Source organism: Psammomys obesus, unplaced genomic scaffold, assembly GCF_907164565.1.
Source record: "Psammomys obesus unplaced genomic scaffold, mPsaObe1.curated_primary_1811, whole genome shotgun sequence".
Taxonomy (NCBI): Eukaryota; Metazoa; Chordata; class Mammalia; order Rodentia; family Muridae; genus Psammomys; species Psammomys obesus.
In genome coordinates, this window is record NW_026596079.1 from 9,915,986 (window position 1) to 9,932,609 (window position 16,624).

A 16,624-nucleotide genomic window follows, 5' to 3' on the forward strand; every position below is an offset into this window, starting at 1 on the left:
TTCTCACAGGCACTAACAGTCAGAAGACCAGAGACCAGTGATTTATAATAGAAGCATTCTTTTCCCTACCTATGTCAGTCTTGCCAAAGATACCCATGGGCATCTTTAAGGAAAAGGCTTGGCTGATTCTGATTTGTTTCTTATCCACAAAGTCAAATGTGAGTCTTAGACCCATAAGATGGATGGATGGATGGATGGATGGATGGATGGATGGATGGATGGAAGATAAGTTCTGGTTAATGAGCAGAAACTACTTCAACATGAGCTTCCTGAAAGATGGGATCAAGCCCCATCTCTGTGCTAAGACTGTAGTGACCTCTATGTCATACCAATAAATTTGGACTTGTCTACATCTCAGGTATTGTTGAAACAGGGTCTGTAGAAGGCTGCAGGCTAAGGATACTCACGAGAAAGGCACCACAGGTTGGCCTGCTCTGCTGAAAACAGGTGTGTGAATAGCCAGTACTGCTGGCTGGGCAGTGAGTGACTTGCATTGACAATGACCTGGGTAAAGTCCACAGGGGAGAAAAGCTCTGTTGCCACATCTGAAAAAAAAAAAAAAAAAGGAGAGTATCAGCTTTACCTTTATCTCTTCAGCAAGCATGAAATGGGGAAGTAGACTTAGGGACAGAGCAGAGATAGAGAGAAAAGCATTCTTAAATGACCTCAGGTCAGAGCAGGGCTAGAAATCACAGGGTCGTGATCCAGTCAGGCAAAGCAGTTCAGAAGGTCTTAGAACATCTTAAAAATCATACAGCTGTAAACCCAGAATTTTGGTTTGGAAGAAACCTGAGCCCTCTGTTCCACCTTTCTCACCAGGGCAAGGCTTTCCCTTGAGATTTCAACCCATGCCTGGGTGGCCTCAGGTGACATCGCTGTGCCAACCACAACAGCCATATCACCAGATTCTTCTGTCCGAACCTTTCAGCCAGCCACAGTCCAGCTTCCTAAGTCACTTTGGAATCCAGGTTCTCTTGGCTAATGCATGGAGGGCAGGTTGTTGTACTTCAGCGTGGGCTACAAAAGCAAGCTGGGTCCCCGCTTGCTCTCTTGATCCCTTTTGATACCTTCTACAACGTTATTGCACAGCTGAAGGCCTCCAGATGAAGACTTTCAATCCTGGATTTTCCAGCCTTCACAATTAGGAGCCAAATATACTGTATTCATTATAAATTAGCTAGTCTGGAATGTTGTTACAGCAGCACTGAGTGGGCTAAGACGCTTTCCTTCTGCCCTCAGACTTCCACTCCATCCCTCTCTACCTCTCTCTCCCATTCTTTCTGGTTCTTAATGCCATCCATACTAAAAACAACTTTAGGTTCTGGAGGTGAAGTGTTCCCATACCTTCCCCAAGCACAACCTCAATTCATGTCCCAATTAAATTCCTCCCCTCCCTGCCATGACTCCTTGCAGACTGCTCATTTTGACACAGTTGACATTTTCTGACACATAGTAACATTTTTCTAGGCTCTACAGGGTTGACATGAGTGGAGTCACTGGCATGTTCAGTTAAGTTCTTAACTTTAAGCAAGCAATTTCTCCCAGTAGGGAGACTGTGTTTGTTTCTCTTTCAGCAACAGTGGAAATTGGCAATGAAACCACCTTACATTCTGCTCTGACTGCCCACTTCAGGAGTCTCTGTGTTTATGAGTGGGTAATTAGACTAGAGGCATAATTGGATGCTTTGTGAGGTTCCAAGGCTTGAAAATAGAGTAACAGTAAGAGGCCCATCCATTGACTAGACCTTGGATCCCACCATCTTGTCTTCATAGCCAAGATTCAACTGTACAACCTCTTCAGAGTTAATACCTGCTTCTCCTGGAGTGTCTGACCTCACTGCCAGGACGCTTCTACATCCCATAGTCTCAAGCCGAGACCCCATGTCTGAATCTAGGAAGAAGAAAATAAAATCATTGGTAATGTTGAGGCAGCCACATAGCAACCCTCATATCCCATAACCAGGAACGCACACAAGGCTGGCATAGATCCATCCATCCAGATGAGCAGACTTGACCCTGCACAAAACACTGGCTAATCTCTCAGGGCTAGACTTAGGCTGCTTGTGACAGTGTAATTATTAACATTTACACCTTCACATTTTTCATAAATGTTGGTGTTCACAACACCCTTTAAGGGTATGAAAAAGGTTGATTCACTTGCAACTCTTGAAAATGGAGGTTCAGTGAGGAGAAAGTCACTGCAAGACTCTTGAGGGTCAGCAATGTAGAGTTTAAAAAGTTTAACTAAACTCTGCAGCACCAATCACCTACATCACATTCCATCACCCTGAGTCCCAGGAAGAGAAGTACATAGGGCCAAGTCAGCTAGGCAAAAGCTTCCTGAGGTTTGAACATCCCACTCTGGTGGCAAAGGCACTCTGTAACAGTGAACAGAGCCAAGCATTTCCTGCCTTCTCCATCTTTTGAGGACTTTCCACATGGTATTCTTTTAGACTATGTGTCTCCTCTGGTGAGAAGTGGGAGCCCTTCTGCTCCATAGAAAGCCTGCCTGCCGAACATAGGTCTGCATTTTTTCTGACACAGGGGTGCTTCCCCTTGTGTATACAAACTGGGGCCAAACTCAGGAAACCACTGTTCTGTCACCCCTGCTTCCCCACCTCTGAGCTTACCTTTCCAGAGGTAAACCTGCTGGAAGCTAGTAAAGATGTCTTGAGCTCCCTCCAAGAGTGCCAGACCTGCAGAAGATTGCCATTTGATGAGCCTGTTTGTGTTTGCTCTCACTTGCCACTGACCTTTACAATTGCCCAATAAATCCTCGAAGATCTTCCTGGTTGGAAAACTCTGTTCTCTACACGGGATCTCTCAAAGCCTCAAGGAGTACCATTCCAGCACTTGGGTTCCAAACCAGAGCTGGATAGACTTCATGGATCCAGCTCAGAGAACCAAACAGACTAATGTGGGGAGGGTCACAAGCCTATGACCTAGGAGGATGACCAAAGAAGTTAAGGAATAGCTTTTACAAAACAAGATTTTTTAGGAGGTTCCATTGTGTGCATTTCCTGACATCAACCTCTATCAAGCTTATGGTTCCCTTAATAAAGCTGGGGGCAGAAGGATATGGATAAGGTCATGTGCCAGCAAGCCTGATGTCCTGAGTTTGATCCCCAGTCCCCACACGGTGGAAAGAGAGAACCGACTCAGTCAAGTTGTCCTCTGACTTCATATGTACATAGTGGTATGTGTGCTCATGCAATACATACACACATGCATACATACATACATACATATACACACACAAAATATATAAATCAATAAATGTAAAAACAATTGGGGCTGGCAACTAAATAATGGCAACACTCGACAGAGGTCACCTTCTGGATCCTTCACATTTGATACATATCATGCAGTCATTGGCAGCCTTTTTTATTTGTTGCTAAAGTTGCAAAATTTTTCAAAAATTTTGATTGGCATAGATTCATTACACAGAGTGATAGGCTTTATAAAGACAATTTTATTGACATTTATCATGTACTTTGACCATGACAATGCCTCATAGCCTCTCCTTTCCCCATTTCTCTCCCCTCTCAACTACAGCTAGTCTACTTTGTTTTCTGATAAGTTCTCCTTCCCTGGTTCCATACTGGATAACACTAGATTTCTCACAACCTCTCAGTGGTAAGCACTCCCATTTTTCCCTGCTCGGTTTCAGACTTGAAGTGTAAGGAGAAACCCAGCACTCTTCACTAAATATTCTCACCCAGCACAGAAGCACACACCCCTGATAGTTTGAAAGGAAAACATTCTGTGTACACCTACTGTGTGCACAGAAAACCATCTCTTAAGAAAACCATCTCTTGATGGTCTGTGGGGTTGGTGGTAGGTGTATGTATTTGATGTGGGCACCAGAAGTCAACCCAAGATGAGGTAAGTGATCTTAGATAGAACTTAGCTAGTTTCGAGAAACTGAGCACTGGGGTCCCACAATCGTGAGTCTAAGAAGGTGGCAAACTGTAGTCTTCTTGTGCCTTAGTGATGCACAAGTTAGTGAAGACTTTTGCAGCTTTTGCAGCCCGCACCTGCCCTGTTGTTTCCCACGGTCCTGGTAGGTTGTGCTATGTGGTAGAGGATATGCTCCAAGGCTGTGGTTACATTGTGTGAGGAGCACCACCAACTCACGGTTGACCATACCCCACCCCTTCCTCAACCCACTGCTCTTCTCTCCAGGAGCCTTTTAACATCTCTCTCTTGCCATCTCCAAAGTGGAATTTGTTGTGAGCTGGCACCCAGACCAAGTCCAGAAGAGAGGCTTTGTAGTGACATCTGAGGAGTGGAATTCCCAAGTACCAGAGATGCCAAAGAATTTGCTGCTCTAACCACAGATGACTTGAAAGCATTTTCTGCTTTCAGGAAATCATACGTGGTGCAGCAGTAGTATAAAGTGGACCTAGGGAGCATGATGGGGAGTTTGCCCAAGAACTTGGGGTTCAAAATGAAGAGATGAGCCTTAGTTATGGCATTAATGAACAAGAGAACAGACACGATTCTGAACTGAATTACCTGGGTCAAGGTTGCCTCAGCAGGAGGTCCAAAGAATCATGAAAACAATAATGCAAAGCAGAATTTGGTGTGTTTCCTATTTGAAAGCCAAGGATTCTATTGAGCTATAGTTTCGTACAACTGGGACCCTACCCACCTTAGCTTTCCACTTCAAATCTAAACCTGTCTTACCTAGATCAATGCTGGACTCAACTCTGACATCAGCAGCTAGCTGAAAAAAAAAAATCCACCGTACTGAGTGTGGCCATGGGACACACAGATGAATGACCAGATAGTTAGAACTTGGAAAGCAAAGCCTTTTTTTTTTTCTGCCAGTACACTTTACAGATGGTGACCCTGAGGCTCAGTGTGGTGGCAAAGTGCTTGAAGAAGGTTGCAAACTATGGGGAGAATGTAGGCTCAGCTAAGGGAATTTAGAATGCAAAGGATTAATGCAGCACCTCACCCCTGTGTGTCTCTTGAAGTGCTTCTTTCAACCCTCTAAGCAGCCACCATCATAATTCTCTTTCACAACTGGAAAGACTGAGGCCAGGGCAGGCCCAGTATTGAAACATTCACAAAGGGGTTTGTTCCATGCTTTTGCCAACTTCACAGTTCAACTAGACTCTGTGTAATTGTTGAGTGAGAAGAAAGGTGCTGACCCTAAGTCAACTTTGATGGAGAGAGAGTTTGTTGTTCTTGTTTTTCATCCACAATTCTTTCTCCTGTCTTTAAATTTTTCAGTTGACCTCTCCTGTTCTTTGTGTTTCTGGAGCCTTCGCGGATATTTCCCCTGTCAGCATCTGCTGTTAGGCCATCTTGGTGCTATCCTACATAAAAATCTGAGTCACTATGTTCTTTCAATAGCATTTAACTATACTTAAATATTTGAACTCAGTATGTATGTGCAGTGAGAGTACCATATAAGTACTAAGAGAGAAAGAAGGGCTTTCTTATTGAGGGGGTAGCCTTCTGATCAATCTATGTATAGGATGTATATGTATGTATATGTATGTATACACCTTTGGTGTATAATACCAGGGACACACTTCAGGCTGCCCTGATATCCCTGCTAAAGAAGCATCTTCTCAAACTGTGACTTCAGTATAGTACACACACACACAACTCACGACTCTCAAATACACCACACACACACACACACACACACACACACACACACACCCCACATATATACACACTATACAGACATACCACATGTACATACACATAGCACATACACACATTCACAGCATACAGCATCACATATACACATACATACGCATCTCATATACAACACACACCCATACCCACACCCACACCCACCCACACACCAGTGTATTGAAAACCCTAAAGCTGGGCTGGAGAGATTTCTCAGTTAATAAATCTCTTTCCTCACAAATGTGAGGACCTGAGTTCATGCCTGAAAACCTATTTAATAGGCCAGGCAAACTTGCAATTCCAGTGATGGTAAGATGGAAGGTAGAGAAAGGCAGATCCCTGGAGACTTTGCTTTCCAGCTATGCTAGCCTCCGTAAAGCCCCAGTGAGATTCCCTGTCTCAAACAAAAAAAATGGAAGATACTAAGAAATGATACCCAAGGTTGTCTTCTGATAAACACGTGCTCGAGCGTGCACGCACGCACACACACACACGCGCGCACACACACACACACTCACACACACACTCACACACACATATGAGCAGATGAGCAGACACAATGGCCTTTCATTGTCACTCATTTTCAAGGAGGCCAAGCCAGGGCACATCCCTGGCTCCTTGGGCCCACACATCAGGTGCATGTTCAGGAGTAAGCAGTTCACTGACTTACCGCTGCCAATTTATCACATGTCTTTCTTGAATTGCCTGTTTTCACCCTGGGTGCCTCTTAAAGTAATTAAGACCATCTGTGAGGCAGTCATCCCGTAAATAAGCTGTTTGATTCTGTTTACCCCAAAAGAAGCCACTTAGGCTCCCTGGAATTCTGCCAGATTCTGCAGAATTCTGTATTTCCAGGTTTTTCCTGGGTGTACCATCCAGATAGCACATGTGTTTTCTACATTGGATTTTAAACTCTGTGTCATTAACCCAAGAGTTAGTTATATATTTCTTCAAAGAACAGAGTGAATACTGAACATTGGCCTGGGTATCAGCTTGAGTTTAAAAAAACAATGATACAATGTCATCCAAAGTTCTCCCTACATTCCTGTCAGTACTAGAGTGGCTAAGGCACCTGGAGCTTCTATAAGGAGTGCCTGTTTTCCTTCAGTTGTAAGATGGGCACCATCACAACAGCTGTGCATTCCTTGAACAACTGTGTTTGCAGGTCTCAGCCTTGGTGCTATCTGACCTAACAGTCCTAGGAGGTATTTTGTTTCCATGACAACTGATATTACTATCCTCTCTTCCAACCCAGCAGGCAACAGGTTTAAGCATTACTAGAACTGCTTCTCAGTACACAGATTCCTGGGCACCTTGGGCAGGGAGGCCTGAAACTTTGCATGTCTAACTGATCTTGGGTAATATTGACCTCACTGTGCCTTACCTTGTGAGAAGCACTAGTTTGTCCAGTACCATCTTAGGACAAAAAAGGAAGCCCGTCCTGTCTACTAGGCCTGTTAAGAGGGATAGGTAGGCAAAAGGGAGGCACAGGAAGGCCTCAGAAACTCAGTAGCCATCTCTGTGGATTGAGGGGCAGGCCTTCTATCTCTAATGTTTATGTATCTTTCTGAAAAGCCTGAAGAGCTTCAGAAAACAGGAGAGGGGAACATTTCAGTCTCAGCAGTTTTTCTGCTCACTGTACGTCATCGCCTCTAACAGGCCTATCCCTGTACTCCTGGGATTAGATGGGATGGTGCATTAGGCATAACACTGGGGTTCTTAACTACCCAGGAAAACAGCCAGGGTATCTCTCTGTAGTCCTCTACCCTTACTTATCAGCAGGTATTTTATATGAGATTTTGCAACACCTCCCACTAATGGAACAGGATTTTCCGTCTTTTGGCTCTTGGTTTTCCCATGTGGTTTGTTTATGCATCAGAATGAGGCAGAGATGAGTGTGCATAGACTTTCAGGGCCCTTGCATTTCTTTCTTATTCTGTCCTGCTTCTGCCACCTGCAGGAAAAGAGCACACTCAAGCACAGGCAGAGTAGGCCCAGCCCCAGTTGGCCCAGGAATAATCAGCAAATAGTCAGGCATGCTTGATTCCTAAGGGACTTGGGCCCCAGCTAGCCTGTAGTGTTGAGAGCTAAATCAACTGAATGTTTTGCTGGCATATCTATCGCTGAACTCAGCAATTAATTTTCTGTGCAATATCACAGGTGCCATTTCCATCTAGACTGTAAATGAAACCTACGTAGCCTGGAGGATGAGGTCAGGTCAGTGTGAGGAAGATAAACCTGTGTCCTGGGAGTTTTGAAGCTGAGGAGGGGTACAAGGTCTCAGGATGCACATTCTGTAGCCAAGAAATTAACAGCGCCCTCACTTGGTCGGGAGAGGCAATAGAAGTATGGTGAAATGTGGAAGCTTACCCTGCAGGAACTCTTGGCCTCCCAGATTCAAGGCCATCTGGTGGCTCTCCTGGTCATACGTCACCCCAGCACATGTAGCATTGGCCTGAGAATCAGAGGCATCCCTCCAGTCATTGATGTGGCAAAGCAGCACGTCAGGAGAACTGAGAAGTCCGCAGATGGTGGACCCTGTCAAAGAGAAGAGGCCAGTGAGGGGGAACCACCACAGCCCTGCACAGCTATCCTTTGCTCTGAGAGCCCGGACTCTGCCTGAGAATGAGACAGTGACACTGGAGTACTGCTTTCAAATTAGAGATCCTCCCATGTAGCGCTGATATTACTACATAGGGAGAGTTGTGGAAACACTCGGCTTCTGGCACCAGCTGTGGACTTTGTCATGTTGTCACATGAGGGTTGAGACAGTATTGGGGCATCCACATTCACAAGGAGCACACAGAAGAAGCTGGTGTAGATTCCCTCATTTCACGGAGTGGGAGACACAGACACTACAAAAGGAGAAGTGATATTTTTTCATTAGTGTCTGAGCAATAGTGAAATGGTAGAAGCAGGAGGTACCCCACTGAGGAGCAGGTTGGGCTGGCTGACTCCCAGGTAAAAAACGATACAGCTTCCTCCGCTGGCACTACGTGTTCCTGTGACAGGGAAGGTTACTTGCTGAACACCCTCCAGGTTCAGTGACACTTACATGAACCTTAGGTCAGGCAAGTCCCCTAAATCCCTCTTCCCAGTAGCCTTCACTGCAATGCAGGCTTGGAGCCTCATGAGTTGTCACTAACTGCTCCCTATAGAAAATACAGTCATTCATTGGGAGCTGGAGGTAGGCAGCCAGAGGAGGCCAGAGGCAGCTGGAAGCTTTCACGCAGTGTGTTGAGGAGGGGTGAGGGAAAGGAGGGATTTCAAAGAAAACTGAAGGCTTTTGCAGGATGTGGTAGAGGGTGTAGCAGGATTCTGTCCCAGACCTCAGCAGATCCAGCCAAAGCCACCTAAATTAAAACTCCCAACCGCCCACTGTACCCGATGAGTCTGGAAGGACAGCCAGATGTTTTTGAGGCATTTCACAAGGGCATTGCATGTGAGGGTGGGAGTGGGTAAGATGCTGGGCTCAGGGTAATTCCCAGATCACTAGTTAGACTTGGGGAGAACAGCAAGCAGGCTGCCAACCACAGTGTGGTGGGAAAAAAAAGGGGATTGGAAGGCTCACTCCTCCATGGAACAAAATGATCCTTCATATATGATACTAGGGAAATGAAGTCAGTGTTTCCACATGGAAGGATCACGTGGTCTGGTGAGTAACACAGCATCTGGAGAAATCATAGCACCCACAGAAGATACGTTTATTTCAAGGAGGCATCCTGGCTCTGAAGGCAGACTTTCTAAACATGAGTATGCAGAAAGACATGTGTCGATGTCCACGTGAGGGACAGTTAATGATTTGCCCACCCAAACAGGAACCCACATTGTATAATCATAGGGCTGAAACCAGAAGCATGTCTAGGAACCAAGTTGTTCCAACCATCTTTTCAACAAAACAGTCTCATTCCGGGGCTGAGGACATTGCTCCATTCGTAGAGTGCTTGCTTTGCATACATATAGCCCAGTTTCAATCCCTAATACCATATAAGCTGGTGTTATGGAGCATGCCTGTAATAACAGCACTGAAGACATGGAAAAAGGAGGGTCACAAGTTCAAAGTCATCCTTGGGTACATAGTAAATTCTAACTTGGGATAAGAAAGTCAGCATCAATTAAAACAACAACAAAAACCCAACTAATTTCATTCCTACCGCTGCTGACCACAGTGAGCTCAGCTGGGCATCTTCCAATGGTTGTTTTCTTGAGCTGTCAGCAGCATAAGGGACTGTCAAGGCTCCCTGCATGTCCTCTTCTCCCTTGTTTGGTTACCTTTAGAAGTCCTGGGTCGCTTTCTCCCTGTCAAGTGACTCTACCTGTCTTTCAGGTATTCTCTGGGGTCTTACACACTCCTTACCTCGCTCATCGCTCATCACCATTTATCTCCCCAGAATTCTCACCTACACTCAAACTTTCTTTTATTTTTCTAAAAATATTAAGACAGGGTCTAACATACCCTAGCAGCCCTCTAACTAAATACCTTGACCTTCTGATCTTCCTTCCTCTACCTCCTTCCTGTAGGATTGCAGGTGTATACCTCCAAACATGGCTTTATGTGGTGCTAGAGATGGATCTCAGAGAGATGTACGTATATGGCAAGCATTCTAACAACTGAGCTACCTCCACAGCCCTAGTCCCACAAGTTCTGATGCTACCAGGCACTGGCTGCTGCTCCACTGGTTTCTGTCTTCTCTCCACTCTGCCCCTCTGGGCCCTGGGGCTATGCATCCAAAGTGAGCCATGTTTCATAAGTGTCTCAAAGGTGCTTCAGACTTAGTGTACTCAGATGGACTCCCGAGCTCCCTAAGTCTCCTCCTGGTGTCATGCAATAGATAATCCAGTGTCTCTGCCACGCATTACTTTACTACAGAGAAGACTCCCACCATGTAAGCCAGCCACACACCTCTCTCTTTCCCAGAGTCCTTTTGAATTTGTCTCCTTTTCCTCAGCCCGCTGCCACCATCCTGTCCTGGGCCACCTGCTTTCCTGAATAGCTTCTCACTTTCTTGACCCCTTCACACCGAAGTCAGCCTCATCTCTCACCTTTCTACACTCTAGCCAGAGCACTGGCTTCAAATGCAAGTGTAGCCATGACCCTGGTCCACACCACTCCATCACCACAGAAAGCCAGGTTTGGAGGTACACACCTGTAATCCTACTGCTAAGGAGGTGGAGAAAGGAAGATCAGAAGTTCAAGGTCATTACGTTAGAAGGCTGCCTAGCCATATATTAGACCCTGGTTTTGTTTTGTTTTTTAGTAAAAGAAGGTTTCAGTCATGGTTAAAAAAAAAAAAAAAAGCTTCCATGACACCCAGGTGTTGTTAAGATTAATGTGTTTGTTAGTGTACCTGAAAAAAAAATGAATGAAATCTCTTCCTTCCTGCTCCTTATTAAGCCAAGGCCACCTCCTGCTTGTTCTCCCTGCTGCAGGGATAACAGCTAACTCAAAATTTTTTCTCTTCATCACTCCCTGGCTTTCCATAGCCTTCCTCTTCTGTCCAGAACTATCATGCCCCTTCACACCACCAAGTTAAAATCTACCCTCTGCCTTGAGACCTGAGGAAATCTTCATTTCTCAAACCACTTACTATAGGTTTTCAAAGTAGTATTAACTTTCTTTCGGGGTCTAGTAATTATCAATTATCTTTTTCTCTCTCGATAATTTCATCAGGGAAAAAAGGAAGGGAGGCAGGAAAAGAGAATGTGAGCTCTGTTCCAGACATCCACTCATGCTGGCATGTTTTACTGAGAACCCAGATTTCTGTTAGTAGTCTCCAAAACAGATGGGGTCTCCCAGCCTCTAGCTCAGCAATGGTTGCTCTAACACTGCCCTGGTTTTCTTACCAAATCTTAGTGCTGTTCACCCCACAGAGCCTGGACCAACTTCTGCTTTCCCAGTGAATCCCTATAATGTCACCCTGTCTCACACCAAAACTCCAAGGTCCCCTCCTAACCATGAGGCCACACTGCTAAGTGCCTGGGCTTACTTCTGTAATATGAAGAGATACCCACTGCTGAAGGACCATTGAGAATGGCCAAGGGGCACAGATACCTTGGCTGATTATCATTATATTCATCAGGAGCACAGGAGTGAGCTAAGGCAGTTAGACCAAATGTGACTTTGCCAGGTTTCTCAGCTAACAGTAAGATATTAGGAAGGATATATCTTGGGTCAAATACCACTTTGTCCCTTCAGAAGCTATATACTGAGCAAATATTTTCAATTCCCAGGGCTTCTTTTTCTTGTCTGTTCTTGTTTGTAAAATTGAAGACAACTATGAAGAACAAACCAGTATAATTACATGAAGTAATGGCACAATCTATGACTTGGGAAAGAGGCTAGTTTTGCTCCTGACTTTGTGTGTGACTATGACCTTCGATTTTGGCATTGTAGCATTGGGCTTGCAAATTCCAGTGCCAGGCTCTGTGGTTTCTGAGACTTCAAATGCCCATATCCTGTTGACTATACCTCCTTTGACTTCTGTGAGGATGAAGCCATCACAGCAGGAGTCACGGTCACAGGCAAGTAGACAAAAGAGGTGTACATCTGTCAGACTGGCTCCTGAGGCTGAGAACACTACAGGGCTATACAACCCGGAGAGTGCATTTTGAAAACCGGTTGGTTCGAAGCTCTTCTGACCAGCTGCAGTGAATTCATGGCCTAGGTAAAGACAGAAGAAATGCTGAAAAGATCTATGGAGGTAAGCAGAACTCCCTGATCTCAATGGAGTCTTCTGAGTTTGCTCCATATGTGCTGGGGACAGTGTTCAGGCCCAAACAGAAGTCTCTCTGAGCATGCAACCTCTATACTTTCCTGTGAATGAGGAGGATGTGACTGCCAGACAGGGACCTTAAATCCATTTACTTGGACTACATCCCTCATACCTGTGAGTGTCTAAGCTGAACACCTAGAAAACTGCATGTGTGTTCTTTCGACTATTCCCATGTGACAATGCCCCATCTTCATAGACACTACACCCTACACCATCTCTTCTCATGCTAATTGCTTCATGTATGTAATGTAGATAAGCTTGAACATGTGGCAGATATACCGTCATTCAGAAGTCTACAATGGATGCTATTTCCCCCCATCTCATTACATCGAACATCAGCAAAGGAACTTAGAATAGACAAGCATCTGCAGAGCTCAGTGGTCTAACCTCTTCCTTTCCGTCTGTCTTAGGATCTGCCTTTCAAAACCACTGTCATGCAGACCTTCACTATGTGACCTGCCTTTGACCCCATCACTCAGCCTTTGCTGACATCTGCTTTTCAAGCCACTTCCTACACTGTCCACAACAGCTGTTTCTTAGGAACTCAGCTCACCCTTTTCTGTCACTAGACAAGAAGGTTTATCAGGATCACATTGTTTCTGATAGCCCTCTGGTTAAAAGTGGCTTCTCTGGGGTTTGCTTGTTCTTAATTCAAGCTCCCCTTAGAGCACGAATTTATAGACAAGTTGTGTGTGTGTGTGTGTGTGTGTGTGTGTGTGTGTGTGTATAGGTGTAGCCTTATTCTTGAGTTCATGTAATTCTGGGGAGATAACCTTAGTCGGTGATGTGAATTGGTTTCCCTGGGCTACAACAGATAGTCACAGAAGAGACTCAAAGCCCATGATTTCACTGCCCTGACTTCCATTAGCCCAATGGTGGTTCAGACCTTAACTGACTCTCATTCCTCGAGACACTGCAGAGGCTCATGGTATGACCTCAGATTCTGATGGTCTCAAGGGCCGACCCTGAAGGCTCTCTGCTGCATAAGTGCCTGGGTCCCCCAGGCCTCTGCTTTCTTACCTACTCACAAGCCTGAGACCCTTTCACCTCATGGATGTGGAACAGCACACTAAACTGTTAGGCAATGCTAGCAGCACTAGCTTATGTCCAACAGATGTTTCACATACTCCAAAATGCTAGAGTCTCTTCTCTCCAAGAACAGATCCACTCAGCCCCATCTACCTGCTACCCCATGGAAAGCAGCTACCAGCCCTACAGTAGAGTCCACTTTCCATTTAAGGAGCCACCCTGGTTTGTCACAGGACTTGCCATTCTTTCCCTGCATCTCACTCACTTCCTGCTTGGCCCTTTAGAAGAGGTCCCAGTGCCCCTCCCTGTATTTCAGCTATGTGAGAAAATGTCCGTGCAGTAGCTCCTAGAGATGTGCATGAGCCAAATGTCACTATCTGAACGCTGATTTCATTGGGTCAGAGTTACACTGCCACAGCAATTTGAATGCACCATAATACTGTGTGACTGACTGTCATTTTCATTACGTAGGCTCCCAGACTGTAATTAGACTGGGCAGTCCTTTTTGGTGGCAAGGCCACAGTCAAGGCTAACTTGGATGTCCTTCAGTTCCACAGAGGACCCTGAAATTGCCATCCAGTAGGCTCCTTCCCATGCTTTGGGTATCACTTGTACTGCCATCTCTTCTGTGGCTCCCTCCGAGATTGCTAAAGTGGCTCGTGTTCACTTTTGTCCCATCCCTCCTCTTCATTTTAATCTGAGCACTTCACGCTCTGCAAAATGCTGTCTTTCATCACTGAATTCATGCCTCTGCCACTCAGTGTTCTGTTCACAGCATTAGCCAGTAGGTCACTAATGCCCTTATAAGCTCTGTGATGCCTGGTGAGGGGTTAAGGACATGCCAAGCCTGTGTGTCCTACATGGCTATCATGTTCTCAACACTGGAAAAGGTCACAATGATCATAGCTGGAGGAAGTTTCACCTGGACCTAGTGGGTAGCTGGATGCCCAGATCTTATCTTTCAGTTAGGGGGCTGGGCTAATCCATCACATAGGAGCTTCCCAGCATTGGTTTCCTATGATGCTAAGGCTCACATTGTCCTCTCACAGGTTGTAGGCCCACAGACCTCAGCTGGGCAAAAGCAGGTGGTACTAGACATCATAGCAAGCTGAGAGTCTCTGTCCCTTTTTTTCCCTTTTGTTCCATCATACAACTGGTTTAGGGTGAAGGGTAGAACTGGACATGAGTACCCTTAGAAGCTGAGGACTGTTTAGAAACTATGTTCTTTCCCACTGTGATATATTATTATTATTATTATGATGATGATGATGATGATGATGATGATGATGATGTTAGAGAAAGGACTGAGCTAAAGTAGAGGTGAGACATAGTCTGATCAGCAATGGAAAAAAACACAGGAAGCTGAGTCCAGCCACCTTTCCCTTCCAGTACAGTGGGAACACATCTTGGCTTTAAACAGACAGAAGGCAAAATAAAGCAGCAAGCCAATTTCTGCCCTTGGTTTAGTTTGGCAGAACAAGGTTCTCACTTTTCTCACTTTCCCTTTTAATCCAAATATAAACTTCCAGGAGACAGGAGGAGGCACAAGACAACAGACACTTAAATGCTATTGTATTTTTAAGTGTGATAAAAGGCTAAATTATAGTTTTCAAGGGACATTTTTAGATGGAGTTACTTTATTTGTTTTGGCCTTTATTTTTAGAAAGTAACTCCTAAGCGTTGTTATTCTTAAAAGTAGATGGTAGGAACAATTGAACACTGAAGTCATAGCAGCCTTGGCTGTAGATTAGAGAAACACAACACCAGGAGACTTGGGCAACCCACTCCTCCCCAACACACACATGCACACGGACACACACAGCTTCATTGGAACGGGGATGTGAGGGAGCAACCACTCTACTTGTCTATTTGTCCTTGCAGAGGTTGAAGGATGCTGCGGGATTAACTGAGTCTGTGGCCTGGCATGTAACCCCGGCTGTTTCCATCTCAAGGCTGAAGCTGCAGCTTCCATCTGCATGTGTCTAGAGCTACAAGCCTCAGAGAACAACACCTCACTCCTTCTCGCTCCGCTTCATTCCAACTCTCACACCCCTGGTCCTGCCTCCATTAGCTAACTTCTGGTCTGTGACCAACAGAGAACTTCATAAGAAGAAAGTAATTGTAGAAATTCTCACTCTTCTAGTGCTTGATGGGTAACAGGAGCTACCTCTTTCCACCTTGATACCCAGATTCATACAGGACCTATGTTTCGCTGGAAGATCCAATATCTTCCAATATCTTGGAAGATTCCAGAACTCAAAGAGCTGGTACTGTGGTGGTCAGTCCATGTGGCTGCCTCCAAAGCAGAAATAAGACACAGAAGTCAGAAATCCTGCCCCTCAGAACCACTGGAAAGCTACAACTCAGAGAATGAGGACAGTGGAAAAAAAACACAGGACACAGAGCCTAGCTGCACATTGCTGGCGCCTCACTGACCCTGTAGATGACAAGCAGGATGCAGGCAAGACAGGGCAGAGTCTGTACCTCAGGAGACTGGAGAGATTTGCTGCTCATCCCCACATACACACAGGAACCCAGACTGTCTTCCTGCTATTCCCTGTGTTACTTTGAGAGGCCCCAACCTAGCTCTTCAGGAACTTATAGAAACACTGTTACAGGGCTAGCAAAATGGTTCAGTAGGTAAAGACTCTTGCTGGCAGGACTGACAACCTGAATGTGATCTCTAGAACCCATATTGTAGAAGGAGAGGAATTGCTCAACTTTGTTGACCTACACATGCATGGTATGCTGTATGTGTGCCAACTGATACATATACATAGATAGATGATAGATAGATAGATAGATAGATAGATAGATAGATAGATAGATAGATAGATGATAGATAGATGGATAGATTAGATAGATAGTAGATAGATAGACGATAGATTACATAGATAGTAGATAGATAGATAGATAGATAGATAGATAGATAGATAGATAGATACAGACAAAAAGATGTTTGTTTGTTTTGTTTTTATTTTTAAGACACACAGGGTATTACAGAGAGTCTGTGTTTCTAAGGCCTTCCTTCAAATTTCCATAAGGCAAAAGAAGGGGTACGTGGGAGAGTGAGATGTGTAATACATAGTAGATTATGTCATGCTGCTGCAATGATCTCAGTCCGTGGATGGTTATTAAGAGCTTTATTTCCCTGCCTCCCCTCCCATC

At 45.1% G+C, this 16,624-nt stretch overlaps 1 protein-coding gene across 2 annotated transcripts in view; it reads right to left on the minus strand.

Annotated features, from left to right (window-relative positions):
* Tg (thyroglobulin) overlaps positions 1–16,624 on the minus strand; it is a 185,109-nt gene that overhangs the window by 122,061 nt on the left and 46,424 nt on the right. For both annotated transcript variants that reach the window (XM_055626695.1, XM_055626696.1), the window contains exons 26-30: positions 12,124–12,315; positions 8,025–8,192; positions 2,630–2,695; positions 1,810–1,890; positions 408–545 (exon numbers count right to left, since the gene is read on the minus strand). In XM_055626695.1, the coding sequence (XP_055482670.1) occupies positions 408–545; positions 1,810–1,890; positions 2,630–2,695; positions 8,025–8,192; positions 12,124–12,315 (645 nt within the window). The remainder of the gene's footprint in view (positions 1–407; positions 546–1,809; positions 1,891–2,629; positions 2,696–8,024; positions 8,193–12,123; positions 12,316–16,624) is intronic.